This window comes from Oryctolagus cuniculus, chromosome 15, assembly GCF_051225735.1.
Source record: "Oryctolagus cuniculus isolate XC-2025 breed Fujian yellow rabbit chromosome 15, ASM5122573v1, whole genome shotgun sequence".
Classification (NCBI taxonomy): Eukaryota; Metazoa; Chordata; class Mammalia; order Lagomorpha; family Leporidae; genus Oryctolagus; species Oryctolagus cuniculus.
This window is the reverse complement of record NC_142881.1, coordinates 93,298,386-93,317,746: the sequence shown is the minus strand read 5'-3', so window position 1 is coordinate 93,317,746 and position 19,361 is coordinate 93,298,386. Positions and strand designations below refer to the sequence as shown.

The 19,361-nt window shown below is 44.6% G+C and overlaps 2 protein-coding genes across 2 annotated transcripts; one reads left to right on the top strand and one right to left on the bottom strand.

Annotated features, from left to right (window-relative positions):
* The first annotated feature begins 1,295 nt into the window (after positions 1-1,295).
* LOC103345785 (neuronal PAS domain-containing protein 1) lies at positions 1,296-2,838 on the top strand. The gene is made up of 2 exons (XM_089314223.1): positions 1,296-1,891; positions 2,365-2,838. The coding sequence occupies exons 1-2, from the start codon at positions 1,609-1,611 to the stop codon at positions 2,772-2,774; spliced, it is 693 nt and encodes a 230-aa protein (XP_089170349.1). The 5' UTR covers positions 1,296-1,608; the 3' UTR covers positions 2,775-2,838.
* A 146-nt stretch (positions 2,839-2,984) lies between these two features.
* LOC100340968 (transmembrane protein 160) lies at positions 2,985-6,624 on the bottom strand. Its single transcript, XM_089314224.1, has one exon. The coding sequence runs from the start codon at positions 3,320-3,322 to the stop codon at positions 3,035-3,037; it is 288 nt and encodes a 95-aa protein (XP_089170350.1). The 5' UTR covers positions 3,323-6,624; the 3' UTR covers positions 2,985-3,034.
* Between the last annotated feature and the right edge of the window lie 12,737 nt (positions 6,625-19,361).

The window sequence follows — 19,361 nt, the reverse complement described above, 5'->3', positions numbered from 1 at the left end:
CTGTGGGCTGCAGGTGGATCCCACCTCCACCAGCCCCGCCTCTGGCCACGCCCGCCACCCACTGGCCCAGCCTTTCCAACCACGCCCACCGCCAGCAGGTCATCCATTGGGCGCCTGCGGGCCCGCGCCCTGGGCCTCGTGGCCCTCAGCCACACGTTGCCCCCCGGCGCTGCTGCCCGAGCTCCCCCTGCACGGACACATGATCATCTTCCGCCTCAGCCTGGGCCTCACCATCCTTGCTTGTGAGAGCAGGTACCGGGGCCGGGGGCTGAGGCGGGCGGACGGGGCCCCACGGGAGGGCGGGAGAGCAGCGAGGGTGCTGGCCGGGGTGTCGGGACCGGGGGAGGCGGCACTGGTCCTGCAGGGCGCCCCCTCCCCAGCCCCTCTCTCTCGGGCCTCTCATCCATTTCTTGGGCAGCACCGCGGGGCGGGGTTAAATACTGGATTCCTCCCCTTGCTGCCCAGGGCCTGGGCCCTGCCACCCTCCAGGGAGCACCACCTTGTGGGGACGCTATGGTTATGTCCATTTTTGTGGGAGAAAAACAGGCCCGGAGCACTGCAGAGCAAGGCCTTAAACCCCAGGTGCTCTGCCCTGTTGTCCACTCCCAGAGGGGGAGGGGTCTCGGACTCCTCCCCTCTCTGTCACCCCCAGAGTCAGTGACCACATGGACCTCGGGCCCGCAGAGCTGGTGGGCCGCAGCTGCTATCAGTTCGTCCACGGCCAGGACGTGACCAGGATCCATCAGAGCCACCTGGACCGTGAGAGTCCTCCACCGCCCGCCCCTGCCCCTGCCCCCTAGCCGGGAAGTCCTCCTTCAGGGCTGACCAGGGTCCCTCCTGCTGCACCTGCGGCTCTGGGCGTTCAGCTCAGCACGGGACAGGGAGCCAGGAGACTGAGCCACAGCTCAGGGTGTGGTTGGGAGCGTGGGGTACTGTGGGGCCTCCGACCACCCCTAGAAGTCCAGGCAGCCTTGTGCCCGGTTGCCTCAGGGTCTCGGCCGCTAGCTCTCTCTGTGTCCCTCACCCCCGCCTCTGCCTTCTTCTCTCCTCCCCCACCGCCTTCTCTCTCTCTCTCTCTGTCCCTCCCCATCTCTCCCTGCCCCGGGCCGGGCCCAGTGCTGCACAAGGGCCAGGTGGTGACCGGTTACTACTGTTGGCTGCAGTGCGCTGGGGGCTTCGTGTAGCTGCAGTTGGTGGCCACGGTGGCCGGGAGCAGGAAGAGCCCCGGGGAGCACCACGTGCTGTGGGTCAGCCACGTGCTCAGGTGGGGGCTGAGCGCCGCCTCCCGCAGGGGCTCAGCACAGCCACTTGGGAGCCCCCCCCTGCAGAGCCCGCCCCCACCCCAAGGAAGAGATGGCAGACCCTAGGGGGCTTGTAGAATGGGCCAAGCCAAGGGGGCTCTGTAAGGTGTGAGGGAAGGGGAGAGGGGGCGACGGTCCCACAGGCAGGGAGGCGGGGGTTGGCTCACCACCACTGGGGAGCCAGAGCAGGCTTGAGAGCCGGCGGCCACAGTCAAATCTTGGCAGACAGACCCCCAGCGTGGAGAGGGAGGGAGGGACATCTGCTGCCCCTGGCCCTGGGCTCCTGGGGGGAAGGTGCTAAGGTCGGATGAGCATGAGGTCTCTTGGGGACACCCAGCTGGCCTCGAGAGAGGGGGCGGGCGTGGGGTGTGGACATGAGCCCTGTATGTCCCCGAGGGCGGGGGCCGCCTTCCCTGCTGGAGGTGGTGGCAGGAGCACCCGCACAGAGCAGAGGCTGGGGGGACCGGGACCCCTGGCTCCCAACCCTGATCTTGTCCACAGCCTAGCCGAGGATGACCAAACACCTCTGGACGCCTTCCAGCTTCCGGCCACCCACAAGGGCGCGCCCAGCCCGGAGCCAGAGCCCACAGGTGAGCCCCAGGGGCGTGCGGAGGGGCCTGGGGGAGCCGTACTGTCAGCGACAGAAGCCCCTGGCGTGGGAGGGCGCATTCCCTTAGCAAGCTACGCCCTCAGTCCTACTGGCTCGGTAGCCACGTGGCCAGTGGCTGCCTTGTGGGATGCATGCTGATCTAGAACATTCCCGTTAGCATGGAATGCTCTGTTCTGGAAAGTTCTATGGGACAACACCGTTCTGGGCAGAGGCTTCTCAGCCCCTGCTGTAGTATCTAAGGGCTGCCCAGGGCCTCTGCCTGTTCCACGCCTGTAGAACCCCTGCCCTTCGTCGTGACCAAGAAGGCGTCTCCAGACTGTGGCCAGCGCCAGCTGAGGCACAGGCCTGCTCCTAGCCGAGAACCCCGGGTCCCGTCGGCTGCGCGCGGCGCGTTCCACAGCCGGGAAGACTGGCGGTGTCCGTGCAATGCTCTTCCAAACCCTTCTCTTCCAGGGCCGGAGCCGCCAGGGGAAGAGAAGCAGCCTGCGCCCCAAGCCAAGAACGAGGACCCCCAGCCCCAGGAAGACGGCCAGCTAGGAGGACAGTGGGGAGGAGGAGCCGTGGGGCAGCCCCGCCCCGCTGCGACTGAGTTCACCTCAGTCATCCGCGCGGGGCCCTGGGGCCTGGCGTCCCCCGAGGACCCCCCACCTTCGCTCCTGCACGCCGGCTTCCTGCCCCCGCCCGTGATGCGGGGCCTGTGCGCGCCTGGCACCATCCGTTACAGCCCCGCGGAGCTGGGCCTGGTGTACCCGCACCTGCAGAGGCTGGGCCCGGGCGCCCCCCTCCCCGAGGCCATCTACCCAACCCTGGGCCTGCCCTACCCCGGGCCCGCCGGCACCAGGGCACAGCGGAAGGGGGACTGAAGACTGGGAGAGCCACGCGTAGAGCCGGCCCTGGGCCCCTGGCACGGGCGGGGCCTCCTTGGGAATTAAAGGCCGCCAGCGCGCGGCTCCGTCTCCACGGCGGCCTCCTCTCTCTCTGCACGGCGCTCGCCCCGGTGTCTCCGCCGCTGCAGCCCCGCGGACCCGGCCTTCCCCGGGTAACACGAACCACCACCAGGAGCCTGGCGCGCAGGAAGGGTCAGGTTTTAATGTCCCAGTCCTCGGAGCCCGCGGCCTGGGAGCTACTCTGGCGGCGGCCGTCCTGCCTCGTCCGGGCCCTCTGCGGCGGCCGTCCCGTCGTTCTCCGGCACCAGCTCCACGTCCAGCTCCAGCTGACCCATGTAGAGGCCGACAGCGCAGGCCCACAGCAGGCTGGCGGCCAGCACGGCGCCCATGCCCGCAGCCGCGCCGCCTAGCGACAGCTGCATGGGGCCTCGCAGCAAGGCCAGGCCCACGGCGTAGGAGGCGCCGCCCCACACCACGCACAGGCCGCCCAGCAGGAAGAAGCCATAGGCGGCTTCCCGGCCCATGTAGTTCTGCACGAAGGAGATGACCCCGAAGCCCGATGCCAGGAGGCCATTGAGGAACCAGGAAAGGAAGGCTGTCTCACGCGCCTTTCGGAGGAGCCAGGCGTCCGCGCGGTCCAGCTCAGACACTGGAGGCGGCGAAGCCCCGGCGCGGGGGCCGTGGCCAGGGGCGAAGGACCCCCGGGCAACCCCGCTCCAGGGCCGCTGAGGCAGCAACCTAAATTTAATCAAACTTTGAAGGAAGAACTGATCCCCATCCTTAAATTATTCAAAACAATTGAAAGGGATAAAATCAATCCAAATCTATTCTTTGAGACAAGAATTAGCTCAATTGCAAAAGCACAGAGATGCAATAAATAAGAACTACATACCAATATCCATAATAGACATAGATTCAAAATCCTCAACAAAATGGTATGAAATACATCAATAAATCCATCAATAATACATCAATAAGACCCCAAGTAGAATTTATTCAAGGGATTCAGGGGTAGTTCAACATATGCAAATAAATAAATATGTAATTTAAAATCAATAAAATGAAAGATAAAGTCATTTGATTTTCTCGATAGATGCAGAGAACCGTTTATAAAATGACATCCTTTCATGATAAAAACCCTTAAAATTCGGGATAGAAGAAGCATACCTTGACACAATCAAAGCAATATATGACTAAACCACAGGCAGCATCATATTGGATGAGGAAAAGCTGTAAGGAATTTCACTAAGTCTGGAACCAAAGATGATCATTTTCATTATTATTTTTTCAGTAGACTTCTGAAAGTTTTAGTCAGGCATTAGGCAAAAAAAAAAAAAAAATCAAAGTGATACAAATTGGAAAGGAGGAATTCCAATTATCCCTGTTTGCAGATAATATAATCCTTTATATACAGGAACCAAAAGACTCCACTAAGAGACTATTAGAACTCATAATAGAATTAAGAAAATTTTCAGGATGTAAGATCAACACACAAAAAAACAGTGCCATTCTTATACATGAACTATTCTGTGCCTGAGAAAGAACTGTAAGATTAGGCCCATTGACAGTAGCAAAAAAAAAAAAAAAAAAAGCCCTTGGGATAAATTTAATCAAGAATGTGAAAGATCTCTACAATGAAAATTGCAAAAACCTTAGTTAAAGAAACAAAAGACATAAAAATGGGGAAAATCTCTCATGTTCATAGAACGGAAAAATGAATATCATTAAAATGTCCATACTACCCCAAGTAATTGATAGAGTCAAAGCAATCCTAATCAAAATACCAAGGACATTCTTCACAATTATAGAAAAAACTGATTTTAAAGTTCATATGGAAAAAAAGAAGACCCCAATTACTCAATTTTAAGCGGAAACGAAGCTGGAGGCATCAGAATACCAGATTCCAAGACATAATCGAGGTCTGCTGTAATCAAAACAGCCTAGTACTGGAACAAAAATATACATGTAAACAAATGGGACAGAATAGAAACCCCAGAAATGAACACACACAATGACAACCAACTAACATTTGACAAATGAGCTAAAATAACTCCCTAGATACAAATATTTTGGAAGACAAATGAGGAAGCTATTTTGGAGAAGAGTTTTCTGTTGAGAACAATACTACTGACAGGTTATATTAAATGACATTGAAGAAATGACTTCCAATTTTATAAAAATAACTGTCAACCTGGAGAGAACAAATTTTGAATGGTCAGGGGAGTGGAAATTACTGGAATGAGTTAAGGAGTAAAGGAAAAGGATATTTGAGACAATGCGTAAAGACAGTCCTTTCACAGTCATCATTGCTGAGTGACATAATCATACGCAATCTAATTTTACTATATCTGTGTTTTCTAATCCTTCAATAATGGTTACAAATTATATTGGCAATACTTCAAAGCTTTTAAACTATGAAATGAATATATAGCAGTAACAGGCAGATCAAGGTACTAAATGATACACATCTAAAGCTAAAGAATAAAATGACTTCTTCAAAATTCCCAAATATGAATTAGGTATACTATTTATCATCTTGCTTAGATTTGTAGATACCATAAAATGTTTGAAAATCTTAAAGACTTGGTAATTCTACCCTAGTCAAGAATAAAATTTCTTAATCATATTTAAATTTTGAATTACTTAAAAAATAAAAGAAAAAAAGCAGAAAGAAACCTTATTTTGTAATTAAACATTTGAAAGTTTTATTTGAAGTTCCACTTGAAAAATGTGGTGTGGCACACATTGGTATCCGTAAAATGGGTAATAACATGCATGCAAGATATTCTGATAAAAAAGATTCACCTCTTTTTGTAAATAAAGATTCATTGGAAATCAACCACATCTATTTACTTAAATCCCTTTAACTCAGGAACCTCATAGTACAAATTTTCTCAGATGTTGTCACAGGCTTGTTCTGGCTTTACTTGCAGCTGTGTATAGAGAATTATAATTCTTTCTTTTTTAAAGATTTTATTTATTTGAGAGTTAGAGTTACAGACAGTGAGAAGGAGAAACAGAGAGAAAGGTCTTCCATCCATTGGTTCACTCCCTAGATGGCCACTGCAGCTGGAGCTGTGCCGATCTGAAGCCAGGAGCCAGGAGCTTCCTCTGGTCTGCCAATGGGTGCAGGGGCCATCGTCTACTGCTTTCCCAGGCCACAGCAGAGAGCTGGATTAGAAATGGAGCAGCCGAGACCTGAATCGGCACCCATATGGGATGCTGGCGCTTCAGGCCAGGGCATTAACCCACTGCGCCACAGCACTGGCCCCAAGAATTATAATTCTTAAAAAACATAGAGCTGCTGAAAACCCAATGAGAGCATTTCAGGCATGGAAAGCAAAGACACTGTGGCAAAAAAATGATCTACATGAAGAATCTCTGTGAGTGAGATCCCAGTAGAAAGAAGGGGCCATCAAAGAAGGATGTACTTTTCTCTTAAGGGAGGAGAGAACTTCCACTTTGCTTATGACCTTGTCTAAATACTGACGGAGTTTGTGGACTCAAAATGCTTCCATAGCCTTGGCAGCTCATGACAAGAGCCTCAGGTGATCACTGACATCATAAATAAGAGTGTCAATTGTTCAATCAACAACAGGAGTCACTGTGCATTTGCTCCACATGTAGAACCTCTGTCCTTAATGAATTGTACTATGAGAATTAATAGTAAAACTTGTCTTCAAACATTACTTTGTACTTCGTGTGTCTATGTGGGTGCAAACTGTTAAAATCTTTACTTAGTATGGAGTTGATCTTCTGTATATAAAGATAATTAAAAATTAATCTTAATGATGAATGGGATGGGAGAGGCAGTAGGAGGTGGGATGACCTGGGGTTGGGAGGGTGGGTATGGGGGGAAGAATTGCTATATTCCAAAAGTTGTACCTATGAAATTTATATTTATTAAATAAAAGCTTTCTTAAAAAATAAAGATATTCCCTAAGAAGCTAAAAGGGCCTGATATCATTCAGACTAACCTTAGCATTTAAAGCTCTGACTTTGTTTGAAATTGAATGATGACTACATGTGCTTGAAGTCCCTCCCTCTTAGTTCCTTTTCAGTACATGTGGCTCAGGTAATCCTTGAATGGGAAAAAAGAATTCTAAATTCTAACTTTCACAAGTTGGATTGTGGAAATGAGGGTTGCCACTGATCTGAAAATAACTGCAGTGCAGCTGTCATCCTACCACGGATTGTTCTGTATCAGTCAAATCCTGCACTTGGAGAGTGCATGTATCCGACATTTTCCCTTTGTGTATCTATTCCTTTGGGTATGTGCAGCCATATCTGTCCATCTTTTTTAAAGACTGGTTTACTTACTTAATTGAAAGGCAGAGTTACAAAGAGGGAGGGGAAAGAAAAAGAGACAGAGATCTTAAATTAAAAAAACAAATACAGCCCCAATGAAATAGATCCACTATGCCCTTTTTTATGAAATGCCTTTCTCATTCTCATAAACTCCATATTTTTCAAGATTTTTACAACTGTTAACCTGTTTATATTTTCATAGTATGAAAATCATTGGTGTTCATTATTTTCTTTGCTTGAGTTCAGATCCAAATACTTGAAGAAAGAAACTATTATGGCAAATTAGGTACAGTTTTTATGCTTGAGAGATTTCAGTATATTGTGTATATTCAAACTGCTACAGCTTCATGCCTCCTGCTTCTGAATCAGTGTATGGTGAGCGCTTGAGAGAGACTGTTATGCATTTGCATGTGTATTTTTAATATAAATATGTAACTTCCTTTACACTCTATGTTGCTAAATCATAATTCACATGTGTTGTTATCTTAATAATGGGCCTTGTAATCTTTGAATCATTTGCAAATAATAAATATGTACTGCTGCATATTAGTAATATTTACTTTTCTTTTTTTTTTTTAACAGTCATCAACAAAGGCACTTTACTGGACATAAGCATTCTTTTGACTTATTGTCTATATATTTCAGCTTTAGATATTCAAACTAAAACATTTAATATAATTTTTTTTTATTTTTTTTAACTTTTATTTAATGAATATAAATTTCCAAAGTACGATTTATGGATTACAATGGCTTCCCCCCCATACCGTCCCTCCCACCCACAGCCCTCCCCTTTCCCACTCCCTCTCCCCTTCCATTCACATCAAGATTCATTTTCGATTATCTTAATATACAGAAGATCAGCTTAGTATACATTAAGTAAGGATTTCAACAGTTTGCTTCCATACAGAAACATAAAGTGAGGAATAATAGATGATTTTTTTTAAATGATGATGAAATCAGATCAGACCTATTGTCATGTTTAATCCCAGTGAGAGTCAAGTTGGGAGTTGATAATTTTTTTTTTTTTTACAGAGGATCAGTTTAGTATGCATTAAGTAAAGATTTCAACAGTTTGCACCCCCATAGAAACACAAAGTGAAATATATTGTTTGAGTACTCGTTATAGCATTAAATCTCAATGCACAGCACATTAAGGACAGAGATCCTACATGAGGAGTAAGTGCACAGTGACTCCTGTTGTTGACTTTACCAATTGACACTCCTGTCTATGGCATCAGTAATCTCCCTATGCACCAGTCATGAGTTCCCAAGGCTATGGAAGCCCTCTGAGTTCTCCGATTCTTATCTTGTTTAGACAAGCTCATAGTCAAAGTGGAGGTTCTCTCCTCCCTTCAGAGAAAGGTACCTCCTTCTTTGAAGACCTGTTCTTTCCACTGAGATCTCACTCACAGAGATCTTTTGCCAGAGTGTCTTGGCTTTCCATGCCTGAAATACTCTCATGGGCTTTTCAGCCAGATCCGAATGCCTTTAGGGCTGATTCTGAGGCCAGAGTGCTATTTAGGACATCTGCCATTCTATGAGTCTGCTGAGTAACTCACTTCCCATGTTGGATCACTCTCCCCTTTATTTATTCTATCGGTTAGTGTTAGCAGGTACTAGACTTGTTTATGTGCTCCCTTTGACTCTTAGTCCTTTCATTATGATCAATTGTGAACTGAAATTGATCACTTGGAATAGTGAGATGGCATTGGTACATGCCACCTTGATGGGATTAAATTGGAGTCCCCTGGTATGTTTCTAACTCTACCATTTGGGGCAAGTCAGCTTGAGCATGTCCCAAGTTATATATCTCTTCCCTCTCTTATTCCTACTCTTATGTTTAACAGGGATCACATTTCAGTTAAATTTCAACACTTAAGAATAACTGTGTATTAATTACAGAATTAGACCAGTCATATTAAGTAGAACATACAAAAAAACTACTAAGAGGGATAATGTATTAAGTTGTTCATTAACAGTCAGGGCTATGCTGATCAAGTCACCATTTCCCATAGTGTCCATTCCCCTTCAACAGGTTTCCTTTTTGGTGTTCAGTCAGTTGTCACCGATCAGGGAGAACATATGGTATTTGTCCCTTTGGGACTGGCTTATTTCACTCAGCATGATGTGTTCCAGATTCCTCCATTTTGTTGCAAATGACTGGGTTTCATTTTTTCTTACTGCGGTATAGTATTCTAAAGAGTACATATCCCATAATTTCTTTATCCAGTCTACCGTTGATGGGCATTTAGGTTGGTTCCATGTCTTAGCTATTGTGAATTGAGCTGCAATAAACATTAGGGTGCAGACCGCTTTTTTGTTTGCCAATTTAAATTCCTTTGGGTAAATTCCAAGGAGTGGGATGGCTGGGTCGAACGGTAGGGTTATCTTCAGGTTTCTTAGGGATCTCCAGACTGACTTCCATAGTGGCTTGACCAGTTTCCATTCCCACCAACAGTGGGTTAATGTCCCTTTTTCCCCACATCCTCGCCAGCATCTATTGTTGGTAGATTTCTGTATGTGAGCCATTCTAACCGGGGTGAGGTGGAACCTCATTGTGGTTTTGATTTGCATTTCCCTGATTGCTAATGACCTTGAACATTTTTTCATGTGCCTGTTGGCCATTTGGATTTCCTCTTTTGAAAAATGTCTATTGAGGTCCTTGGCCCATCTCTTAAGTGGGTTGTTGGTTTTGTTTTTGTGGAGTTTCTTGATCTCTTTGTAGATTCTGGTTATTAACCCTTTATCTGTTGCATAGTTTGCAAATATTTTTTCCCATTCTGTCGGTTGTCTCTTCACTCTCCTGACTGTTTCTTTTGCAGTACAGAAACTTCTCAATTTGATGCAATCCCAAATGTTAATTTTGGCTTTGACTGCCTGTGCCTCCCGGGTCTTTTCCAGAAACTCTTTGCCTGTGCCAATATCTTGAAGGGTTTCTCCAATGTTCTCTAGTAACTTGATGGTGTCAGGTCGTAGATTTAGGTCTTTAATCCATGTTGAGTGGATTTTTGTGTAAGGTGTAAGGTAGGGGTCTTGCTTCATGCTTCTGCACGTGGAAATCCAATTTTCCCAGCAACATTTATTGAATCGACTGTCCTTGCTCCAGGAATTAGTTTTAGATCCTTGATCAAATATAAGTTGGCTGTAGATGTTTGGGTTGATTTCTGGTGTTTCTATTCTGTTCCATTGGTCTATCCATCTGTTTCTGTACCAGTACCATGCTGTTTTGATTACAACTGCCCTGTAGTATGTCCTGAAATCTGGTATTGTGATGCCTCCGGCTTTGTTTTTGTTGTACAAGATTGTTTAGCTATTCGAGGCCTCTTGTGCCTCCATATAAATTTCAGCACCAATTTTTCCAGATCTGAGAAGAAGGTCTTCGGTACCTTGATTGGTATTGCATTGAATTTATAAATTGCTTTTGGGAGAATGGACATTTTGATGCTATTGATTCTTCCAATCCATGAGCATGGAAGATTTTTCCATTTCTTGGTATCCTCTTCTATTTCTTTCTTTAAGGTTTTGTAATTTTCATCGTAGAGATCTTTAACGTCCTTGGTTAAGTTTATTCCAAGGTATTTGATTGTTTTTGTAGCTATTGTGAATGGGATTGATCTTAGCAGTTCTTCCTCAGCCATGGCATTGTCTGTGTATACAAAGGCTGTTGATTTTTGTGCATTGATTTTATACCCTGCTACTTTGCCAAAATCTTCTATGAGTTCCAATAGTCTCTTAGTAGAGTTCTTTGGGTCCCCTAAATAAAGAATCATGTCATCTGCAAAGAGGGATAGTTTGAGTTCTTCCTTCCCAATTTGTATCCCTTTAATTTCTTTTTCTTGCCTAATAGCTCTGGCTAGAACCTCCAGAACTATATTGAATAGCAGTGGTGAGAGTGGACATCCCTGTCTGGGACCAGATCTCAGTGGAAATGCTTCCAACTTTTCCCCATTCAATAGGATGTTGGCTGTGTGTTTTTCATAGATTGCTTTTATTGTATTGAGGAATGTTCCTTCCAAACCCAGTTTGCTTAGAGTTTTTATCATGAACGGGTGTTGTATTTTATCAAATGCTTTCTTGGCATCTATTGAGATAATCATATGGTTTTTCTTCTGCAGTCTGCTAATGTGGTGTGTCACATTGATTGTCTTCCACACATTAAACCATCCCTGCATACCAGGGATAAATCCCACTTGGTCTGGGTGGATGATCTTTCTGATGTGTTGTTGCATTCTATTGGCGAGAATTTTATTGAGGATTTTTGCATCTATGTTCATCAGGGATATTGGTCTGTAATTCTCTTTCAATGCTGCATCTTTTTCCAGCTTAGGAATTAAGGTGATGCTGGCTTCATAGAAAGAATTTGGGAGGATTCCCTCTTCTTCGATTGTTCTGAATAGTTTGAGAAGAATTGGAGTCAGTTCTTCTTTTAATGTCTGGTAGAATTCAGCAGTGAATCCATCTGGTCCTGGGCTTTTCTTTGTTGGGAGGGCCTTTATTACTGTTTCAATTTCTGTCTCAGTTATGGGTCTGTTTAGGTTTTCGATGTCTTCCTGGTTCAATTTAGGTAGGTTGCATGTGTCCAGGAATCTATCCTTTTCTGATAGGTTTCCCTGTTTGCTGGCATACAAGTCCTTGTAGTAATTTCTGATGATTCTTTTTATTTCTGTGGTGTCTGTTGTTACATTTCCTTTTTCATCTCTGATTTTATTGATTTGGGTCTTTTCTCTTCTTTTTTTAGTTAGTTGGGCCAATGGGGTGTCAATTTTGTTTATTTTTTCAAAAAACCAGCTCCTCGTTTGGCTGATTTTTTGTAATTTTTTTTGGATTCAATCCTGTTGATTTCTTCTCTGATTTTAATTATTTCTCTTCTCCTACTAGATTTGGGTCTGGTTTGCTGCAGTTTTTCTAGATCCTTGAGATGTGTTGAAAGCTCATCTATTTGGTGCCTTTCCAATTTCTTGATATAGGCACCTATTGCTCTAAACTTTCCTCTTAACACTGCTTTTGCTGCGTCCCATAAGTTTTGGTATGTTGTGCTATTATCCTCATTTACTTCCAGAAAATTTTTGATTTCTCGTTTAATTTCTTCTATGACCCATTGTTCATTCAGGAGCATGTTGTTCAATCTCCATGTGTTTGCGTATGCTCTAGGGATTCCTGAGCTGCTAATTTCCAACTTCATTCCTTTATGGTCTGAGAAGCTGCATGGTATGATTCTAATTCTTTTGAATTTGCTGAGACTTGCTTTATGCTGGCCCTGATTTTCACAGATTTCTATTGGTCATGATGGAGCACAAGGAGACTAATATGTGAAAGACCCTGAGACACTGGAACATCTAGAAGAAAAGTCAACCAAAGAAACAACCTGAGATGTATTAAATATCCTCCAGGAACAAGTCTGAGTGAAACCTACATTTGTTCTCAGGAAAATAAACTTTTCTCTGCCTTCTACTGCAGTTTAGTTCATAGGTTCCAATGCAAAAATGGAATAAGAAATAATCATCAAGAATATAAACATAAAACTCAGTTGCTGGGACTGGCATTGTGGTACAGCACATCAAACTATTACTTATGATGCCTGCACTCTCTATCAGAGTGCCAACTTGAATCCTAGCTGTGTTCTTTCTGATCCAATCTCCTAACCTGTACCTAGGAATTAGCAGATAGTGGCTCAATTACTTGACTCCTTGCCACCCAGATGAAATACTCAGATGGGGTTCCTGACTGCTAGCTTCAGTCTGGCCCAGGCCCAACTGTTGAAGCCATTTAGGGGAGGGAACCAGTAATGGAAATCTCTCTCTCTCTCTCTTTGCTCCTCCTTCATGTATGTGAATCTCCTTCCCTGCCACTCTGACTTTTGGCAAAATAAAATCTCCAGTCATGATCAAGCATTTGGGGATACTACACTTTAGCAGGAAATGGATTGATTTGTTCAGAGTGCTCAAAGCAGCTTTTTTATATCCCACACTTATGTTTTTATAGCACTTATTATGCCATCAGTGTGTTTTCATTCATTTTCTTGAATCTAGTCTGTGACCTATTAAAAAGCAGCCTTCCTGATTGTGTGTCTTTTTTCTGCCCCATCCCATATACTTAGAAGAGTGTCTAGTGCCTGACATGTAAAGAACATTTGCTGAATGAGCACACTGAGTTATTTACTAAATGTTATGGGGGAGCTCACGTATAATCAATCCATTTATAAAATAAAGCTCAGCAGACTATGGAACATTTATATTTTATATAAAATATATATGACTTTGCAGTCTGCCTTTGAACTTGGTCATAAGCATCAGCATCCTGGTCTCCTAAATTTGTTGTGGGCAGTAAGAAGATTTCTGTCTGCTCTGCTTAAAGGTCCCCATGGTTCTCAGTATTCAAAGATCTTTTCTACTGGTGACCTTCCATGTCCACCTGGTTTCTCTGTATCTAAGTCTTGACTTAAGGATTGTGATTGTTGATATAGATCCCAGCTCAAAACTCAAAATGGGGTCTGGCACTTTGGTGTAGTGGGTGAAGCCACCAACTATACTGCTGGTTTCCCACATGGGTATCAGTTCGAGTCCTGGCTGCTCCACTTCTGATCTAGCTCTCTACTGTGGCCTGAGAAAGCAGCAAAAGATGGCACAGGTTCTCGGGGCCCTGTACCCATGTGGGAAATCTGGAAGAAGCTCCTGGCTCCTGGTTCCGGATTGGCTCAGCTCCAGCCATTGTGGCCATCTGGGGATTGATCCAGCAGATGGAAGACCTGCCTCTCTGCCTCTCCTTCTTTCTCTGTGTAACTCTGCCTTTCAAATAAATAAATCAATCTTTGAAAAAAACTTCAAAATGAACCCACTGAAATATTTTTTATTTTCTTTTTCATTTCTTCTTCAAGCCAATGGCTGTTTGACAGTGTGGATTCAGATCCATGTATGTGTGACTTTTCCAGTTTTTCTAGAATAGATTTCGATTTTTATTCTAATGGAGATATGAAAGACAATGGTATGACTTCAATTTTCTTAAAATTGATGACCCATATTTTCTGAATTAACAGATGATCCCACCTGGAGAATTGTTGACAGCTGTTGAGAAGAACACATGTTCTGCTGTGGAATTATTGGTACATGAGGAATTGGGGCTCAAGTGTGCACATCTTTTGAGGAAATGCACAGGTTCCATGATTTAGCCCTGGCAATGAACAAGTGGTCTCTATCTTCATAACAAGGCACACCTGCTTCTGCCTAAGTGTAAGATGCACAGAGTGAACAAATTATGTTTCCCTAAACACAGCCAGGAGGGAGGGAACCCAGGCCTCATTCACATTGAGCATGGCTTCTGCACTCTGTCATCAGTGTCTTTAGTGAGAGAAGAAGGCATCTGCTGATTCCTATTTAAAAAAAATCAACATAGCAGCAGCTCAGCAAAATGGAATCAGAAATGTTATTGTGGAAATGGGCAAATATAAGACATGGTACAAAAATAATCACTATTAACTGCACTCTGAGAAAGCATAACATGTTAACTTTTATGAGATGTGTATTTGACTTTATTCACATCAAGAGTTCTTTTTTGTTTTAAAGATTTTTTTTTTATTTCAAACACAGAGGTAGAGAGGTAGAGACAGAGAGACCTTCCATCCACTGGTGACTCCCCAAAAGGCCACAATGGCCTGAGCTGGGCCAATCTGAAGTCAAGAGCCAGGAGTTTCTTCCAGGTACCCCATGTGGGTGCTGGGCCAAAGCACTTGAGACACTTTCCACTGTTTTCCCAGGCACATTAGTGAAGAGTTGGATGGAAAGTGGAGCACCCAAGACTCAAACCGGCAGCCATATAAGATGTAGGCATCACAGGCTGGAGCTGTGCCATAGACAGCTGTGCCATAGACAGTGCCAAGACAGAGAGAAAGGTCTTCCTTTGCCATTGGTTCACCCTCTAATGGCCACCATGGCCGGCGCACTGCGCTGATCCAAAGGCAGGAGCCAGGTGCTTCTCCTGGTCGCCCATGCGGGTGCAGAGCCCAAGCACTTGGGCCATCCTCCACTGCACTCCCAGGCCACAGCAGAGAGCTGGACTAGAAGAGGAGCAACCGGGACAGAATCCAGTGCCCCGACTGGGATTAGAACCTGGTGTGCTGGTGCCACAAGGTGGAGGATTATCCTATTGAGCTGCGGAGCCGGCTTACAAATTTCTTATAATTCCACCATCCCTAACTCCAAGTAACTGCCATTCTACTTGCCATTGCTCAGGCTACAGAGTCTTTAGGAGGTACAGTGATTTTTCAGGGTCATATAACTGAGAGGGTAGAGGGAACCATGTTGGAACTCAGTTCTGTCTCTGCAAAGCTGGGTCTTGATTGTATCCAGGTACTCCCTGAGGTTTTTAATTAGGCTACGTGGCACATATGTGTGTGATTATGGACATGGCATGAGGCAGAAGGAGGATGACACTTTGGAGAGGTCTTTTCTGCTGAGGAATCCCATGAAAGTGGATCCCAAAAAATGAAATCAAGTTTTTGATGGAAGTCTATAATTGGACCTGGAACTCAGGTTGTCAAGCTTTCTTTGCTGAAGACCCACTGGAGAAAGCCATCTGTTCTGCTCTTCTGTCCTGACTTTCCAGGTGCTCAGACTCAAGAAATCCTGCAGATATTGGCTCAGCTCTCACTATTGATTCCTCAGACATTTGGGCAGGAAGGATCCCATGGTGATGTGGGTTGTCCCAAAGAAGGAAACTGTAGGCAAGGTCACCACGCTGATCCCACTTGGGCATTGCAACACTACTTCCCATTTTGTGTGTGTTTTTTGGGAGCCTCATGTAGGGTGTTCTGTCCCATATAGGAACAATTTATTGGAAGAGTTAAAATATGGGTCAGCCTGTCATGGCAGACAGAATGGGAAGAATAATGATGAGATGGTGCTCATCTTTTATGTGAATCCTAAGATAGAGAAATGTTCAGGCAGAAATCTGTTTGGCCTTGCTAACAGAAAGTTACCTGGAACAGAAACAGTATTGATATCCAGATGGGGTTATGATACCACCAGACCTACCTTTAGAACCATTGCACAGGGGCCAGCGTTGTGCCACAGTGGGTTAACACCCTGGCCTGAAGTGCTGGCATCCCCTGTGGATGTTGGTTCAAGTCCTGGCTGCTCCACTTCCCATCCAGCTCTCTGCTATGGCCTGGGAAAGCAGTAGAAGATGGCCAAAGTCCTTGGGCCCCTGCACCCACTTGGGAAACCTGGAAGAAGGTCCTGGCTCATGGCTTTGGATCAGTGCAGCTCCAGCCATTGGGGTCAATTGGGGAGTGAACCATCAGATGGAAGACCTCTCTCTCCCTCTCTGCTTCTCCTTTCTTTGTGTAATTGATTTTCAAATAAATAAATAAATAATTTTTTTTTAAAAAAAGAACCATTGTATGAAGTTGAAAATGTACTTAACAGATTCATATACTTCTCCCTGGGTGAGGAGCAATTGCACCACACAGACAATGAAACCCAATGCTGCATCACTTTGAGTGCACATGCAAAGAGATTTTCATAACCATGGCCTGAAAATGGCCAATAAGATCTCCTGCTTCTGTTCTTAAAAAAAATGGAACACCCAATTGTGTTGGTGAAGATACAAAGATTTTCAGCCACATGTGCATTGTTTGTGGTAACGTAAAATGACACAATCACCACAGAAAACAGTGTCTCTTAATTAAATTAAAAATGGAATTTTTATGTGAGCTGATACTCTCACTTCTGAGTATACATCTAAAAGTATTGAAAGTTCAATATAAGCAAAGTATAAATATTATTCACCACAGCATAATTCACTGTAGCCAAGATTTCTAGTGTGTCCTGTACTCAGTGAAAAGTTATGCAGGCACAGAAGAAAAGGAAATCCTGTGACATGGATGAACCTTGAATATATTTTACTAAATGAAATTAGCCACAAATATCATCCCCAAAGGAAAAATACTGCAAGATTGTAATCATATGAAATAAATAAAGTAGTCAGAGGGACCTGCACTGTGGGGCAGTGGATTTAAGCTCCTGCCTAGAGTGCCAGCATCCCATATGGTTGCTGGTTCTAGTCCTGGCTGCTCCACTTCTGATCCAGAACTCTGCTATGGCCTGGGAAAAACAGTAGAAGATGGTCCAAGACCTTGGGCCCCTGCACCTTAGTGGGAAGCCTGGAAGAAACTCCTGGCTCCTGGCTTCAGATTGGCTCAGCTCTGGTTACCTCAGTGTTTTGGGGCATGAACCAGTGAATGAAAGACCTCTCTCTCTGGCTCTACCACTCTCTAACTCTGTCTTTCAAATAAATAAAATAAATCTTTAAAATAAATAAAATAGCCAGAATACTAAAAACAGAAAGTAGAAGAGTGGTTATGGATGGTAGAAGGGTATGCTATTCAGTAGAAATGGAATTTTTAGATAAAAAAATCCTAGAGATCTGGTGTGTGTGTGTGTGTGTGTGTAGACACATGTATATGTCACTTACCTTAGAGTGACACCTGCCCTTGTGAGATACAGTACTCGAGCCCTCTTCTACCTGACCCTGGATAACAAAAGGTCTCCCTCTGTTGGTCTTTGGTCACTCTTCAGGTGCTTGTGAGTAGGGCTGGTGGCAGGCTATTCCCAAAAGAGTGGAAATTCATGACTGGTGTTATCTAGGAATGTTGGGAAGACTGCAATGATGTCTCCTTTCTCTCTCCAGTTTGGTCTCCTTAGTTATCACACTCTCTTTGGGTGAAAATACAGGATATACACCAGTCTCTGCTGAGTTTATGATGATGCAACTACAGTTCAGTCCTATGAATGGATCCTCCTTTGTAAGAAAATGGGCAGCCTCTCATCTTAGCCTGAGACTTTGAAATGCATCCAATAAACATAGTTCTAGTTTTATTTTTGTAGGACTTTCGTCCAAGTGTATCAGGCCAGAGGATGATCAATAATATCTTTCCAACATTTACATTAACATTTCTTTCTCCATGAAGAATTTTCCTACAGAGAAAAAACATGAAAGACTGTGATTTTTCTCTTCTATGTCATGGAATTGCTAAGGAAATAATTCCCTCATTAACCATTGGAGTGATCGAAGTGAATTTGAGTGGTGACCACTTAAGTCTTAAGACTGAGTGAAGGCAGAAGTTCACAATGCAGTGGGGAGACAGACACTCCTGCAGTGTTAGAGGTACTGGGAGAGGTTGAGCAACATTGAGTGAGGGAGTAATGAGAGGATTGGAGCAAGATGGAGTTATTCATTTGTGTTCACCAATTTACACTTAAAAAAATTATTGGATGTATAGGAACATTTTGATAAATTCTTTTTTTCTCTTTCTACATTTCATTTATTTGCAATTTGTATTCAATGCAAATAAATTCCATAACATGAGGAATTACTATGAATCAAAGCATAAGCACACAAACATATATGCAATCCAAAATAGAGGAACAGCATTAGATATGAAGCAAACAGTCACATTCATTCACACACACAGTGGACTCAGATCTGGTCAACTCGTTGTTCCCAGGCAGGTTTGTAAAGATGATAAAGTGTGTGGAGAATAAGATTTCTGCCAGAGCACTCTTAGTGAAGACATTTTCTTCCTAGTATACAGCATGTGACCTCAGATAATGATTAAGGATAGCTTATGACCTACTAATAAGAAGAGCATTGAGCCCTTGTGAGAACTTAGGCTTCACAAGAACATGCAGCTGCTTTCTCAGACATGCTTGTTAGGGTTTGCAACCATGACTGAGAACTACAACCAAGACCATGCTGAGCAAAGAAAAAGTTTTAGGGTGAAGAACTGCCAGGAGTATCCTCAGAGGGAGAGACGCTCTGGGCTCAGGTGTAGGGCTGGGGTGTTATAGGGAACTTGTCCCAAGGGAGGTGGGAGATAGGTGGGAGAAGCCAAACAAAGGGATGTGGGATGTGGGCTGGAGCAGCTGGAGAAGATACCTGATACCAGGAGACACAGGATGTCTGCCTGATTTATAACTAGGGGCAGTTGTGGGAATAGTGAGGCATATAAAGTCTCTCAGGCCTGATTTGTGGGAATGATGAGGCTCTCCATCAGCACAGCACCTCTGTGTTTTTGCTTTCCTGATGCCAGGAAAGAGTGGGGGAGATGCCTCAGGCCAGTGTGGATTCAGGACTCTCACAATGTTTATCTAATATATCTTGCTAAACATGTTTCAGAGAAACCTTAGTTCTATGAACACATGCATGTGCTCTACAGTAGGCTGTTGTAATCCTTATCAGTAAAGAAACCACACCTGGTTA

Bases quoted from the DNA above. Each gene is read 5' to 3' on its own strand.
- LOC100340968 (XM_089314224.1), bottom strand. From the start codon at position 3,322: ATGGGCCGGGAAGCCGCCTATGGCTTCTTCCTGCTGGGCGGCCTGTGC.
- LOC103345785 (XM_089314223.1), top strand. From the start codon at position 1,609: ATGAGCATGAGGTCTCTTGGGGACACCCAGCTGGCCTCGAGAGAGGGG. The intron at 1,892-2,364 runs GTGAGCCCCAGG...CTTCTCTTCCAG, and splicing joins CCCGGAGCCAGAGCCCACAG to GGCCGGAGCCGCCAGGGGAA.